Source organism: Ciona robusta, chromosome 2 (assembly GCF_009617815.1).
Source record: "Ciona robusta chromosome 2, ASM961781v2".
In the NCBI taxonomy this organism is placed as follows: domain Eukaryota; kingdom Metazoa; phylum Chordata; class Ascidiacea; order Phlebobranchia; family Cionidae; genus Ciona; species Ciona robusta.
The window spans coordinates 7,931,441-7,948,764 of NC_143236.1; the positions used below are offsets into that span (position 1 = coordinate 7,931,441).

The following is a 17,324-nucleotide window of genomic DNA, read 5'->3' on the forward strand; positions in this document are numbered from 1 at the left end:
TTTAGGGGGTTGCATATTTCCTAGAAAAGAATAATACAAGCCTATTTACACACTACATTCTTCACTTTGATACTCATAACTTTATACACTAAATCCTTACTGTATTTCTTTACACAAGAATCCTTCAACTGTATGAGTACCTGATCAGAGTCAGATTTGCTGAATTAAACTTACTTTATAGCTTACAGTTTACCACATAAGTTTAAACCTCCTAAAAAACTGAAGCTACTTCTAACTTATGACCACATCCTTACTGTATTTTTTTAAACAAGAATCTTTTCCCTCTAATTCCAGATCAGGGTTCTAGTCGCGAAATTAAACCAACCTTTATAGCTTACAACTAAGTGCAAAGGTTTAAGTCGTCCTAAAATAACTTAAGCCACTTCTAACTTGAATAACTGGATTCTTACTGTATTTCTTTACACAAGAATCGTTTCACTCTAATCCCAAATCAGGGTCAGCTTCGCAAAATTTATTTCTCTAGCTTTATAGCTTACAATTTGGCGCACAAGTTTAGACCTCCTAAGATAACTGAAGCCACTTTTAACTTAAATGCCACTTTTAAGACTAAACCCGCACCCTCTGCAGGAGATACACTTGGTAAGGGGTGAGGGACCACTTGGCTTGAGCATCGTTGGTGGGAGAGACCATAATAGTCATCCATTTGGCATCAGCGAACCTGGAATCTTTGTTTCTAAGGTAAGTGGCGAAAGGCTGTGTGTTTCTTGAATAATCTAAATCTTGTGTGTCGTTTTTTTAATGTATTTTTAGTAAAATTTTGGGTGACGTTGGTACAAAAGGTTAAAAACTGTACGTTTTGTTAGTGATTAAATCTTATGTTATATTTTCTTAATTTTTTTTGTAAAATTTTGGGTGACATTGCTACGAAGGGTTTAAGACTGTTTTGTTAGTAATATAAATCAAAAGTTTTTTATTGTTTTGAAAAATCTAAGGTAAGAATGCTAAATCCAGTTACAAAAACAGTCTCCAAGTAATTTAAAACTTTATATTTTGTTGTAATTTAAATCAAATGTGTCATGTTTTTTATTGTTTTGTAAAATTTTGGGTGACTTTGCTAAAATTGCGTTTACACTCATAGTCATCAAACCTAGGGAACCTAATGGGACAGTGGCAAATGCAGTAGGCTATATATTATTTTACTGGTTTGTATAGACACCTTACAACAGAGTAAGCTGTTTTAGATTGTTTGTTGTATCGAATTTATTAAATCGGTCCAAAATTCTAACATTCAAGGTCATTTTTTACTATTATTTTATACTAAACCTGTAATTACTTTGTTGCTACTTGTGTGTGACTAAAGGCTTTACAGGAAGTAGCTTTGTGCATAAAATTAAACTCTTATCTTTATCATGTTTGGTTAGGGCTTTGTTGTTTATCCTTTAAAAGCTCTTTTACATTTAATGGTAATTAAAAGTAGGTGTGGTCGTAGCCATTACATTAGAAGTGGCTTTTTTATATCAGAGAGGACATCATATATATTAGCACCCTGTTTAATGCTTATGTGGATTTTTGTGATAAATTTAAAAATGATACACTTTGGTTGTTGCATTAGTTATTAAATCAACTTTACTTTAGAAGTAGGAATGTCATCCTAAATTTGGTACATTATTCAAAAACAGTGATTTTTAGTTCCTGGATGCGCCTTTTTGTGCAGAATTAAAAAATAACACTCTTTAGAGTTAATTTTACCTCAGAAATAGAAATGTCATTCTAGATTTGGTACAATATTCAAAAACTTTGCTTCTTACAAAATAAAATCGAAAATGTGTTTAGGTGCTAACAGTATCCGTCTTCTCAAAATCTGGCAGACAGAGTTTGGCTTTTATGGTGGTTGTTTATGTGCGCGAAATTTAAAAATGACACACTTTAGAGTTTAGATATTGCATGATAATTTATATTAAACTTCCACAGATCCAGGCAGATGGGGCAGCAGCCAACAGTAATCTACGGATTGGAGATCGCATATTAGAGGTCAATGACATTGATCTGATGTATGCTTCACATGATGAAGGGGTGAATGCATTACTTGCAAGTGGGCAAAGCATGAGACTCCTTGTGAGACACGACCCCCCACCTCCTGAAATGGCGGTGAGTGAATCATATTAAAGAAAAAATTCAGTACGTCAATATTTAAAATTTGGCAATATTCCCCTTAGGTATTATATTTCTTCTTTTTAAAAATGAAATTTTGAAAAAGACCCCCTGAAACGGCAGAGAGTAATAAAGTATTAAAACAATCTTTCAATGGCTCGTCTGATATAAACACAGTTGTGTCTTATTAGAGGTATTCTGTTTCATCTACTACCAGACCGAATGTAAAGAATCTTTTAACGGTTCATCTGGTATAAAAACTGGTTGTATTTATGTCGTTACGTCTGTTATCGTCAGGCAAGACCTAATTAGGTAAATGTAAAACGCACTACTTTTTTATACCGGATGAGCCGTTGAAATATTATTTACATGATGGCTGGTAGCAGATGTAACTGAATATTTGGGAAACATTTGGCAGAAATTGCTATTTAGAAATTAGTATTATTCAATTAGGTATTATATTTTGTCTTAAATATGACATTTTTGGTCCCTAATAAAAGGACTAGTTTAATACTTTTTGTAATTTAGAGGAAAACATATATTTTAAAGGTTTTCGGGCCTTTAAGAACTTAAGGGCTCATCTGGTATAAAAAATGTAGTGTATTTTGTCAATTATAGCACATTTTGATGCTGTAAGTGAACAACAAAATACCCAATTTTCTTGCAGGAAATCCACTTGGTTCGCAATCCTGGTGAAAAGCTGGGTATCAGTATAAGAGGTGGGGTGAAGGGACACCCAGGCAACCCCCTAGATGAAACTGATGAGGGAATTTTTATTTCCAAGGTGAGCTTATCAAAACACATCGTTTAGGTTTGCTGCCATTTTTATTTAAAATTTTCCATTATTCTTATTTTTTCATTGAACGATTCATATTGGAAGAGAACTATTCTGTGTTATATAAATCGGCATAGTCGATAGGCCTACCCTTTGCTCTAAACAACTTGGTAAATGTGAGCTGATTAAACCATTGCTTAAGGTTTACTGCTATTTTTATTTGAATTTGTCTACTGAATTTTATTTTCCACTAAAAATGTTCCTTCTTTTTGTACTAAATTGTTTATAATGTAAGAGAAAGATTTTCTACAGAAGTAATAGGCAACAATTTTCCAAGGTATAACCTTTTTTTTATAAATTTCACAAAATAGTTTAAAATTGTGTTCATCCAAAATCTGTTTAATTTTTCATAAACAATACTTTTAAAATATTTTTCATTCATTTTTTAAATTTATAGATTAATCCTGACGGTGCCGCATTCCGTGACGGTCGCATCTCGGTAGGCCAGCGAATCTTGGAGGTAAACGGGCAGTCCCTTTTGGGCTGTACGCATTCCGAAGCGGTACGTACCCTGAGAGCTATCGGCGACGAGGCCAACTTTCTGCTTTGCAAAGGTTACGACCCATCTGAAGTAACTGTATGCGGGTTGCAAGCCGGCCACCCTGCTGCTGTTGAGGTGAGCTTGTTTATGAAGTAACAATAGCTTGTTCATAAAGTAACAATAGGCTGTTTGTTTTGGACTGCGTAACAATGCGCGGTTAGGAGCAGATGTTTCGGTGTCTTTGACTTCAGGGTTTCGCAATGACTTTCTATCGGAAATTAATTGGGAAATACTGAAATAAACTAGGAAACACTGAAATAAACTAGGAAGCACTGAAATATGATTAAAATTAGTTGAAAACCCAAAAACGTAAAGCGTTTGTCACGTTCCCAGCCACATGACGCAAAATTGTATTACATCATTTTCCAACAATATTGTTTTGTATGTGCTTTATCATATAACACCAAGCGACTTTTATAGATATCCGTATTTCATATATACGTAGCATTAGTAATGATAGTAAAGGAATAGTTTGTGAAGAAAAAGTTAGAACAGTTTTTCTTGGCAGCAAATCTGCAAATCGTCAGATAGTTTTAAACAGTTAAACACAAAACACAGTCCAGATACTTTTAGTGTGTAGTAACTCTTGACGAGACTCGATGTGTGGTTATTTAATTTTTATGTTTCTATGAAGAAATCACAAAATTGTATTTTTTCAATGGAGAAATGTCACAAATTTTCGTGATTTTGATCATTATAGAGAAAGGTTATTGGGCACATGCAGGCTACTAAAACAAAATACAATTCGTTCTATAATAAAGAAATCATTCAGACCCTTTTCTCTTTAATCTGTCAATGATTTTTTTGCTGTGTTTTACTACTTTCTCAATTCGAAATGAAAAGAGCTTTTATGTGATGCATCTGTCATTTCTATATATTTTTTACTGCCAATTTATTCAACCATTGACGTACTAAACACGTATATTCTAAAATACTTGCCAAAAGTAGCCAGTATACAATGCCTGCGCATAAGGCTACTGCCTATATAATTCTAGATATTTATAAGTGTATAGGCATAGAGATGTGTGTAAGAATGTAGAACTATACATGTATAAAGGTATTGGCATAGATGTGTGTAAGAACGTGTAACTATATATAGAGTAGGGTGGGGGAAGATGGGACACCTTTTATCTCCATTTTCTTGTTTCATTAAGTAGTAAACAAAGAATATTCAAAGAAATATAAAACCGTTTCCTCACGACTCCCATAGACCGTTGTTAATTGTTTAATAATTCCCCCACCTTACTATATATAGGAATGTAGCGTAGGACATACATGTTTGTACCTGCAGACATACGAGATCTTAATTTCAAATTGAAAACAGAAGCAATTGTTAGCGGCGCTAGATAATCTAATTATGAAGATTGTGAGTTTTTTTAAATAGGAAGTTATCTCTTGTGATACAGATAGTTTAAAAGTCAGTACGGATTTTTGTTGCAAATTTTAATATAAAAGTTGTTTTTGTTATTCGCCGCAACAGATCCAACGCACTTCTGGAGTTATAAGTTTAGGCGGTGGTTTTGGGAGGTACTGTAAAGTTTGATATTTGCATGTAATGTAACAAGTATTTAGCATCTTTCAGAAAACAGCAATGGGGGCCTGGGTTGACTCACAAAATTAAGCGTTCCCTTGTTTTTTTTCCAAATACAGAAAAATATAAAGAAGATGCTTTGACGAAAAAAACAAACATGAAAAATGCGTTGAAGACGTTTTAATACAGATTAGGATAATATTAATCAGAAAACGCCTACAGGAAGTCACTTGTTACTTAACGTGGTAACGATCAGGTTAAAAGCGATAGCAAAAATCAAGTAGTAAGAAAAGCTACACCGCAGCAGCATACAGAAATATAGTAGGTGTGAGTAAGATGGTGGCTGTTTTCATTATGTTTTATCGTTCTATTTGGTGGTAAACAAAGATTATTTGCAGAATATGTAGGCCTAAACGTATTCTCACATCTCTAAAAGAGCGTCGTAAATTGTTAAAATCATGATTAGAAAATACAGAATATTGTATGCTAACGGCATCCATCTTACTACACAGTACTATATACAGAAGTTAAACAGTCGCATGAAATAAAAATACTTCCCCGTTTTAATATTGCATAGGGCATTTGTTATACGGTTTTGGTAAATACGTTTCCTTTTGTCTCTGGACGTTCCATAGTTTCCTAATCAGTAAGGATCAATTATTTATGATGCGCTGTATCTCCCAAAGGTGTAATTGTATTTGCCGACCAGTAAAGCAGTTGAGTGAATGAGAACAGAATATAAGGTTGTTAGCTCTTTAAAGGTCGAGGAAAAATGGTGGAAAGGAAAGTCTTCTGTAATTTATTGCTGTGGGGGAAGATGTGATACCTTTAGAACGTAATATCCAAATATCCTGATCAAGTTTTAAAGAATTAACAACGGTATATGTGAGTCGTGGCGATACGGTTTTATAGTTCTTTGAATGTTCTTTGTTTACTACCAAATGGGACGAGAAAATGCAATGGAAAGATGTCCCATCTTTCCCCATCCTACTATATATGTTTTCTTTTGAGCGTCAGGATTTTAAAGGTACGGCTGCAAAGGCCCTTTGAGTTTCGATTTCTACTAGCGTAGAAAGAAGATGTCATTCAAACCGCCTCGAGTATACTAGAACCCGCCTACTATTCAGTTCATTATTCTAATCTGATAGAATAGAGAGCGAGTAATTGTAAACCGAGGGTCAGTTTTCCCGAAATTGATACATCCAGGTAGCGTACTAAAGGTGGGGGAGACTACAGTGAGATAAAGCTGCTTGGTTGGTAACGTTGTTGGAAATATTGGATATTTAGAGTGTTATTTGAGATAACTGTTTTATTTAGCTTGAAGTTTAGCTTTCGTCTAGTTGCTACGTTTTGCCATGGCCTACTCAATGTATTGAGTAGGCTATGGTTTTGCTTGATATATACGTCTAATTAGATGAGACCTGGCTGGCTGGTTAAACGTTAAAAAATACGAAAACAATCCCGCATCCCAAGCGTTAAGATTCTCTGAACAGAAACATATCTTTTTAGTGTTGGGTTGTTATAAGTTTCGTGATTCTTACCTTGATCATTCTGTTTAAGAGACTAACGAGGCCGTTTAGGCGAAATATATATCTATTATATCATAGACAATTTGGTGAACTTAATTTTGTCTGTTACGCTTTCGTAGCACAAGATGCTTACTGTTTGATTCACAGTTTTGTAACGATTTCGTGCGTCAGGGAATATAGCGCGTGTAGGTGATATCAATACAATTAGAAAGCTTCAATAATCCCAAGGGCCTTACAACGCTACAGCATCTCGTTAGTCGCTGATTACCTGGTCGTTTGCTTTTCATTTTGGCCTACTATAACTTGCTAGTTGTAGATTTCTTTGCTTTGTATTTTGGCCTACTGTAACTTGCTAGTTGTCGATTTCGTCTGCTTTTTATTTTGGCCTACTATAACTTGTTAGTTGTCGATTTCGTCTGCTTTTTATTTTGGCCTACTATAACTTGTTAGTTGTCGATTTCGTTTGCTTTTTATTTTGGCCTACTATAACTTGTTAGTTGTCGATTTCGTTTGCTTTTTATTTGGCCTACTATAAATTGTTACTTTCGTTGCTTTGTATTTTGGCCGACTAAACTTATTGCTTTTCGATTACGTTTTCTTTGTATTTAGGCGTCTGCAAAGCTTTCTATTTTGGGATTTTACAATTGCTTAGTCGGCAACATCGGCTGCGAGTTTCTTGACCCGCTTTAGCCTTGTTGGGAAATCGTTAAATAATTAATGACGGTTCTAATCGTTTGCGATCATTCATCGAGTTAACATCTTGTTAATTTAAACCGACATACGCGCTGGAAAACGAATTTCAGGCAGGAAATTCAGGCACAGCTTTTAGCATTAGAAAACGGCAAGACGTGTAATACAGTGGGGTGAAATGGGTAATGTTAGCACAATAAATTTTATTCTCATTTTTAACAACTTAAGTTGTAGAAACACGGTAAAATAATTCTTTGATTACTACTATGTTAATATATACTAAAAACATTGACCGTCTTACCCCAACCTATTATATATTACTCTGTTTGGCTTTGATGTTTGGGGATAAGGTATATAGTAGGGTGGGGTAAGATGGGACACCTTTAACACATAATAACCAAATATCCTGATCGCGTTCGAAACAATTAACAGCGTTTTAAGGAAATCGTTAGCATACAGTTTTATAATTCTTTAAATGTTCTTTTTTACTATTAAATGGGACGAAAAAATAGAATGAAAAGGTGTCTCATCTTCTCCCACGCCACTATATTATAGCATAAAGCATTTGTGGTGGTAGATTTAGAAACTATGCATCACCATTTTTGATACCGCTCGTTTTAAGATGAAGCAGAAAACCATTTTGGAATTCGAGTATAGACTGAAGTGTTGTGTTTTGATACCGGTTAAAGTTATTCAGTTAAAGCTATAACATGCATCGCATGCTTGTTACCGTTCGGTTTGAAATGATAAATCTGTAAAACCATTTCGGAAATTGAATAAATTGAATAGGGCGGTTTTGGTATAAGTAAATGGGCCAAAAAAGTTAGTACATGGACATGTTAACAGAATCTCTAAAGCCTTTATAGTATATAAGATGGAGTATGTACAATATAAGAGTAAATGCAAGTTAGCATACAGAAGCAAGATGACACAACAATCTCTTGGCCATATAGAGCGTAGAGTCGTAGACAATATGATCGGTCGCATAATTTCACTAATCCACGCAACCTACTTTGCCTACTCATATTATACTGGAAAAGATTAGGCAGTCCCTTTACGTAATGTAGTTACTTCGTCGCATCATTTCCTATGCTTTCAATACAGGTGGACACGCGTGGGTGGTGCCGTTGATATTCACAAACATTGCAGTGCCAGGTAGCAGCAGAACGCTACGAATTTGTGAGTTTGTCAAAATGCATTTTTTGTCAGATGCCATGTTTTTGTCAGAATGAGGATTTTTCATCAGAATATTGAGTTTTGCCAGAATGCGGATTTTTTGTCAGAATGCGTTTTTTTGTCAAAAATGCGGATTTTTGGTCAGAATGAGGATTTTTTGTCAAAATAAGTGAGTTTTGTCTGAATGTGATTTTTTTGTCAAAATGATGATTTTTGGTCAGAATGTTGAATTTTGTCAGATGCATTTAAGTTTATTAGCTCCGTTTGACTGTTACAGGTTGTGGCAGGGTTGTCAAAGCAATTCAATTTGTCATTCATAGAATTTTTTTCGGCCAGATTATTTTGAGTTTATAAGCTAGTTTTGTCTATTGGTAAAGCAGTTTAAATTGTCCCTATAAAACATATTTTGTGCAATTTCTATATCGTGTTGAAATCCAATTGAAAGGTTATCTGTTGTCGCGCTTTCATTTAAAAAAATTACTTTATGTCCGTTGCTGCAATAGATTTCTCAAGGGGCGACTGCGACGCTACAATTAATCTAGTCAAACCTATTACCTTGTGCCAGAGGGGGCACGCGACGTTTAAAATTTCTAACTTAATTTTGCAAACCTTTTTTTCATTGGTCGTTTGCATTAGATTATGGCGTAATGGTTATTCCCGATTAAAGTATATCAGTATACAGAAGCATTTGGCGTGTTGATATAAATACAGGGGTTTTATTGTAGGCTAACTGTATACCAGTGTCCGGCTTCCTACGTCACTACGTCACAGATTTGGCTGGTGAAAAGTGTTGGAGATTGGTAGTTAGCAGTTTTCAATTAGTAATCAAAATCTTAACTTTAATTGGGGATTCTAGGACCCACGACATGCCACGCCGAGGGACCTTACCCACATAGAATAGTAGTTAGGAGTTAGTGGTTGTTCAGCAGTTTCGTGTACTACCAACCTCTAACACTCTCCACGGTCAGCCTAATCTGTGACGTACCGGAGGATTCTTCACTATTACCAAATAGTGCATCGCTTGCAGCGGTGTTAGCGCAAATACCAGAGGTGTTTATTGCAAATTGATGAATTACACGTGTCCGCTGAGGTTTCAACTTAGGGCCTGTACGCGGGCGATGTTGAACTAAGATTTTTGACTCGGCAGCTTCCGTCTTTTGTTCCCTAGCTACCGATAATTGTCCCACCTTGTGACGCCATTGCCAGAAAGGTCCCATAGACCTCTCGGGAAACGAAGATAACACCGGGCAGATAATAAAGCTTTGTGACGTAAAGCTGACGTTTGCCTACTGCCGATCGATATGCCATTTCTATGTGATGACGTCACGCGTTGGTGTATTTGCGTCGTTGACTCCACGCAATTACTCGTCGCGTATACGACAACGGAATGTTAATTGCTTAACGGAGAGCAGGCAAGTTGCAGGGTGTTGTGTTTTGAACCAAAGTAACCTCAGCAGAAATTCTTTGTTTGGGGGTGTTTTTTTGCAATCACTCGGAGTGTTAATGTATTGTATTGAAATTTGTATTTAAAATCACGGATTGTATTTGAAATGTCCATAGATAGTGAAAGCGCTAATTGACTCGTTCGGGAGATTCTTTTTTCGTGTGGTTCGGCGATTACTTGTAGTGTTAATGTATTGGAATTTGTATTTAGAATTCACAGATTGTATTGAAAATGTCTGTAGATAGTGAACTCGCTATTTGACTCGTTCGTTCAAACGTTCTTGATGAATGTATCGCATGATCTGCAGTTAATAACATGCTCGGTACACTTTACTAATAGCGGACGAGTATACGACTATCCCAGGGCGTTATTCATCTTTTCGCACACTCTCTCCGCACGCCTAGCGTTACAAATAAGAAGCAATTTTGTACGCCGGCTTCCTAACACATCAGTCTAATCGATTCTCAAGGCGTTTACTTTTGATGGCCCTCGCCATTTGTTAACTGCTATCTTGCAGCTGACTGGATAAGGTGGTATACGTGCGACAACTATGTTCCATTTGTCAGATAGAAACCGCAGAGCGAACATGACTTGGCATTTGTAAGGAAACCCTGCGAAAAGTTGATACCAGTTCATTTGTAGCTTTGCTGTTGAGTTCATTACAGAGTACAAGGGAATTGGTAGCGTTTTTTTATTCAAGTTTTAACAAAGGAAAAATAAAAGGTTACGTTCTAATAACTTTTATGCAGAATTCGCGGGACTTAGAGAACTGTAGCAAAACACGAAAAAATCGTTTGTAATATTGCCATAACAAGTCAACAAAATGGGTGTTTATTTTGGCGAAAAGCTACACTCGAAAGTACACCTCAGAATGCGCGCACTCACCCATAGTAACCTTTAAAAGCTTTGTAAGTTCGTTTTGTCGTGCGTGGGCAACCCTATTCAAGGAAGCTAAAGTAATAGTCAATTACTTACCATTTCCGGAATTTGAATTAATAGCCAATAGTTTTACGTAAGGTGTATGAACAGTTTCTGCAGCTTTTTACAGCTGTGTCGGCAAAAACCTATTCGTGTTTTGAACAGTTGTTTTTGCGCGTGTTCATAATGTGTGGGCGAAAAAGATGTTATAATGATGTAAAAACGTGCCCGCCTCGCTACACGAGTAATTTCACGTTTTTGATCGTCCGTCGCTCGTTTTAGATTTAATCCTATGTCGATATCGGTTCCTTTTCAACGCACGTCGTTTCGTATTCTGTGCCCCCATATTAAGACGTTGTATTACATAATCGTTTATTACTGAATTGTGGAAATCGATTGGTTTTACATTTGTTGTTTGGACAGGGTGCCTGGCTTTTGTTACGCTACCGAATGGTCAATATTACTTCAATAAAAATGATTTAGCAAACAGTTATAGAAGTCCAGCAACTAAAACGAATCTTTGAAGTGTATAGTACTGTGGGGGAAGACGGGACACCTTCAGCACATAATATTTAAATATCCTGATCGGGTTTTAAACAATTAACAACGGTCTATGGAAGTCATGAGGATATGGTTTTATAATTATTTTAATGTTCTTTGTTTACTACCAAATGGGACGAGAAAATAGAATAAAGCGGTATTCCATCTTCCCCCACCCTACTATATTAAGTTAGTTGGGGTAAGAGAAATGGATTAGGTTCAGATGCTGCCACATTCAATTCATAACCCAGGAGAATAGATTGGCAACAAATGCAATCTGTAACGCTTGCAGCTTGTACAAGGAAAGGTCGCTCTCATTATCATTGCTTCTATTTATAAAACACCCTGCAGATGTGCTCCCTTTTGTTTGTGCAGACTATGTGCTGCTGTTATAATGTATTGAGAAACATCGTTATGTCTGTCTGCGCTGCTGTTATAATGTACTCAGTTGTAAATGAAATATATAAAGCCATTTTTGTTATTTTCCTTCTGTTTTGATTATCCGTATATGTAGTAAGACACTTGTTCGAGGTTTGAGTTTTATAATTATAAGTTGGAATAATTTGTCTGTCTGTGCTGCTGTATTCTTATTCTGCTGGGTCTACTGTTGCGACCTATTTTGCCAGTCACTATTATTGTGCCGCTTGTGCGTTGACATTTCTGTTACATATATGCAAGGAAAATTGGATTATACGAGGCTGCATTTGTTACTTTCATTCTGTTTTGTTTGTTTGCATCCACACAGTGTTTAAGTAATTGTGTCAGTTTTTAATCCAAAAATGGGAAATAAATTGTCACATAAGTACAAACCCAACAAGCATGAAAAGGCTTGGGAGATTCCTGATGACACTTCCTCTTCAGAGGATGAAACTTTAGACAAGAAATCAGGAAAACGGAAGAAAAAGACGAAAAAAGGGAAATCCAAACAAAAGAATATCGGTAAGGGAAATGCAAGGAGTAAGAAGACTTCCATGAGAGCAAAAACAAAGGGAAAATCAAATGAAGCAGATGAGGAGGAGTTGTCATGGGGACATCCAAAGATTATAATCACTTCGCCAAGTGACGTTGAGGCATCTATTGATGAAACTCCTAAAAAAGAAACTTCTGTAAACTGCTCCTCGTCGCCCGCAAGTGGGCAAAAGGATGCAGATGTGCCGGAAGCGAGCGAGACTTTAGAAGCTATAGTGGAGATAGTGGAGACAAGTGAAGAGGTACAAGATCCAGATGAAAAAGAAGCAGAAAAAACTGTGGAAGAAATTATAGCTCTTGTCTCTTTAGTGAAATCTGCGGAGACTTGTGAAAAACCCGATTTATCTGAGGTTAGCATGCATGTGAATGACAATACACAACACAGCACTGATGTGCATGATACACCTGATAACACACCCACCACAGAAGATGTGGTGATTGATAAACCAGTCATTACACTTGCGGATGTGGCACCTAAAGGCATACGGACAGATGAGGAGTCTGTTGCTATGGAAACAACGGATAATCGTGAAAGGATAGAAAAAGTTGAAGCGAACATTGTAACAGCAGTGATGCCAAACTCTGATATTATTTATATGGAAGAGGTAGCAGTAAAACCTGGAACTGGAAACACTGAAAACAGTAAAAATGATAATATGAAGATTGTAACAGAAAACGACCTTCAAAATGATGAGGTCAACAAACTCAAGGGTTTATCTATTGTACCTAATATTGAAAACAAAGAGGAAAATGTAGACACGCAAAATAAGCTTAATGATACGATTGTAGAAGATGACCTCCAAAATGTTCAAATGGAAGATGATCTTCAAAAAAAAGATGACTCGAAAAATGTTAAAAAAGATGATCATCAAAATAAAGGTGACATAAAAAATTTTCAAAAAGATGATCTTCAAAAAGAAGTTGATCATCAAAATAAAGATGAACATCAAAAGGTTCAAAAAGATGAAGTCAACAAACTTAGTGGTTCAACCATAGAACCTGGTAAAGTAAACCGTGATAGCTTTCAACCTGTGCTGATAGAAGCATGCTGCAGTGGAATTAGAACTGACCAGCAAGATGCTTGTAATCAACCTAAACTTGAATCTGACACTGATGTCTTGGTGGAGGAAAGTAATGTTGTGACTGTTGAGCTCGGTAGCTCTGCAGTGGTTTGTATGGAAGAGGTGGGGAGGGATAGTGATGCTCACAATGGTGATTGTGATGTAATGAATGGGAATGTAGATAATGTGCAAAAACCTGAAAGTGAGAGTATAGTTGTAAATGAACAAGACACTACTGGAGCTGTTGTGGAAAAGGTATAGCAGTTTTCGGCGAAACTTTGTAATAGGTCTTTTTTGTGATAGGTCTAAATCTCAGGATGTACTTTTTTTTATTTACTCCGATTTAAACATCAAGTGCTATTTGTAAGTTTTTTTGTTAAGATAGACTTTGTTTTGCCTAATGGTAAATTGGGGTTTGTTTTACTTCGTCCTAAATATAAATAGCATATCACGCTGCGGGACCTTACCTAAGTAGAATAGAATAAATAAAAATCAAACTTTGTTAAATTACTGCACAGTGCATTGAAAAGTAATTGTGCACATTTTAACAATCACTATTATTAATCATATGCATGATGATCAACCTCACAAATCACATGAGTAATTATTTTAATCACGTGCATGCTGTAGGCCTCACCTGGCGTGATTGTGAATCCCCTGATCATGAGATCGGAGAGCAGCTCTTCCGTTGATGAGGATGTAACTCCGGAAGAGATGAACATCCACCATCAAGTACGTCTCATAATTATAATTTTCACCCATTATTTATTAGAGACTTTTTAAAATAATTGAGGATATTTTTATAATTCTTAAGATATTTATTTTTTAATATGCTATCAAAATTTTCAAAAGGAATATGTTTCAAATAATTCAGAATAATTATATTTTTCATAATTTTAAATTTTTAAATCAAACATTTTGTTAATTGTTCCCAAATTTTAGTCTCATTGAATCTAATTTGTCATATATTAGACTTAAATTGTCGCAAATTTGACTAACTCGTCATATTTATCTTATTTATGGACCAAAATCATTTTTTTTTGGTTTAGGTATATCAGTAGCAAACTAGAGACTACTTTTGGTAGACTTTATAAACACAAACAAGATTGTACATTACAACCAGTGGTGCAGCTAGGGGGTGGTTTCGGGGATTGCGATCCCCTTTATTTTGTAGTTTGTTTTGTAAAAAATATGTAAACAAACCCCTCACCGTTATTTTTTATGTCTGCACCATCGATTACATTTCTTGCGCTGTGTTAAGGTCCATGTACGATGTACCCACTAATGTAGAGAACAATATAATGAGATGTTTAATATAATTCACTCTGAATCACTTATATTGATGTAATTTTGTTTCTATTTCTATCTTGCAAGTAATTCACTTTATTGTCTGTGCACTGCTCCCAGAATATTCATTTGGAAAATCTATTTTCGTAATTTTGTCAAAAATTTCTCAATAACATAATTTAAGAATTTTGCAAAATTTTTGGTAAACCTTGCTATCTCATCTGGTATTGGCTGGCTTCAGTTTGATCGCAACACGGCAACAAATTGATCATAGGGTGTTATGTTGTTTTACAGCTCGGAATTTTAGCGATTTTACAGATATTTTGGTGCGCTACATGAAAGCAGTTTCAATTAAAAGTTAAATTATTAATGTAAAGCGCAGCAGTTTCTGAATCGCATCAATTATTAAGAACTCCAGCTTAAACCACGTGCTTGGAATAATGTAATTATAAATTTTAAGTAGATTCTTTCCCAAATCGATCATGGTATGACAGATACTGAGGTCTATGTCACATAGAAAACTGATTTGTGTGGTTTCATAATATTTAATATTTACATAATTTTTTCACTTTAAACCAGCTGTTTTTTTTAAAAACCTTTAAAATTGTTGTAATAGACAAAATCTGGCCATACTATGCTATGTAGGTACTCTGCTATGCCATGCATGGAACCTTAGCTTTATACCACGTTATTAGTTTTTTGTATAAGTGCTGTCAATATATTTAATATTTATTTAGTCACATATAGGTTATGCATACTGTTGCTACCAGGCTTATTGTGCTTGTTTTTTAGCTTTTCCGGCAAGAATGACCCACGTTTGACGTTCTATTACGGTCGTTTTTATCAGAGTAAAACGTCATTTATTATTGCATGAATAGGAGGTCGAAACGACAGTCAGCAAAATATTTTTGCCGGAAGAGCCAAAATACAAGTATAATATGCCTTGCAGCAATGGTATATACGCATATGTAACTATTCCAAATATTACTCAACTAGATATGCAAATACACTGTTACAAATTTGCAAATATTGCCCAACAGTTATACAAAATATATAACAGCGTACTTGGAATTTAGGTCAGATTTTTAATATATTAATATGGAATTTTTTATGGAACAGTTAGAATGTTTTAATAGGTTGAATGATTAGCTATTCAGATACAAAGCTAAAAATAACTTTATCATCGTTAATATTCTGCTTTTCTTTGTAGGAAAGCCAGATGCTTAAGGAGCAGGATGCCTGGGAGAAAGAAGAAATAAAGAAAAGGGAGCAATTAAAGAGAATAAGAGACGTGGAGGAGAAAGAGAATATTCAAATTGAGCAACCAGTTACAAATGGCAGCCACCAGGTAAGAACTTATATACAAATTAATACAATGCAAGTTAATGGAGAAATGTTTTTACCTCTTATAGTAGGGTCTGGAAGATGGAATGCATTTTAATTCTATTTTCTTGTCCCATATGGTAGTAAACAAAGAACATTTAACGAATTATAAAACCGTATCCTCACGACTCCCATAGACTGTTGTTAATTGTTTAAAACACGATCAGTTATTTAGAAATGTGATAAAGATGTCCCATCTTCCACCAGCTTTCTATTTATCAGTTGAGTTCTACTTGATAAACTTTATGCAGGTGTTTTCTTAACCCAAGTTTTTTTTTACTGGCCGAAGTTTCTTGGAGAATAATTTTACGTCTTTATAACACAAGATTTAATATGTTCACACTTATCAGTTATCACACAATACAATTTTTATTTTTATTTTATTGCGAAAACAAAGGTTAAAAGCAGTGTGTTTTTATTTACCAACAGTAATGAAAGCAATGTACCTGTAAGTGTACCCTTATTCAATTTAAAAGTAACAAAATTCTGAATTGTTTGATTCAAAAGTCACAGAAATTAATTTAAAAATCACAAAAATTGAAAAAAAGTAGTAAAAAATGTGAAAGTCTTAAATTTCATTAAATGACGCAAAATACTTGGCAGGAGCATGAGGTATCGTTCACCTATCCCCCACCAAAGTCAGCCCCCCCTGTAGCAACGAAACCTTCATACAAACAACTTTCAAACACACCCCCTTCCTTGGTCTCTTATAAACCACAGGTGATTGTTAAAACTTATTCATTTTTTTGCCTATTTTTACCCTGTTTGTTTAGATTTTTTTTATTCCATTTTTTTGCTGTTTTTTACTCCCATAAATTACACGTAATTGTTAAAACTTACTAAGTCTTTAAAATTCCTGTTTTGGTTTTTTGAAGAAGTTTTTTGCTTTTAATCAGGTACACTGTACATTTTTTGTTGAAACTTATTAATATTTTCCGTCAATTTTTACCCTGTTCGTTTAGATTTATTTTGTTACCCGATATTTTAGTGTTTTGGGTGTTTGAAATTTCTGTTTTTTTATTTTAAACTTTTAATCAGGTACACTGTACAATTTTCTTTTTTCAATTGTTTTTTTTAAATTATTTTTTAACTTTTTCGCTATATTTTGCGTTTTGTGGTTTCCAAACCAGGCAGTGTTGCCTTGGTGCAGTGCTGCGCAATATTCTAGTTAGTAGCAAACGCAGGTTCCCGAACTACAGGACAGTAATGACTTGGAAATAGAAACCATCACCTCAAGCATGTCACCCAAGCATCCAAACTATGATGAGAATGAGGTGGGTTAAGTTTGGATTATTCATATTTTGGGCT

General features: G+C 35.1%; 1 protein-coding gene across 20 annotated transcripts in view; it reads left to right on the top strand.

The window, feature by feature from the left end:
• The window catches only part of LOC149740829 (protein scribble homolog), a 44,767-nt gene that overhangs the window by 18,946 nt on the left and 8,497 nt on the right, over positions 1–17,324 (top strand). For 12 of the 20 annotated variants that reach the window (XM_089872501.1, XM_089872509.1, XM_089872507.1 and 9 more), the window contains exons 22-29: positions 589–699; positions 1,933–2,109; positions 2,780–2,896; positions 3,345–3,563; positions 13,977–14,078; positions 15,844–15,981; positions 16,620–16,736; positions 17,192–17,290. In XM_089872501.1, coding sequence (XP_089728627.1) covers positions 589–699; positions 1,933–2,109; positions 2,780–2,896; positions 3,345–3,563; positions 13,977–14,078; positions 15,844–15,981; positions 16,620–16,736; positions 17,192–17,290 — 1,080 coding nt within the window. The remainder of the gene's footprint in view (positions 1–588; positions 700–1,932; positions 2,110–2,779; positions 2,897–3,344; positions 3,564–13,976; positions 14,079–15,843; positions 15,982–16,619; positions 16,737–17,191; positions 17,291–17,324) is intronic. The other 8 variants (XM_089872510.1, XM_089872512.1, XM_089872518.1 and 5 more) reach the window with 3 other exon arrangements.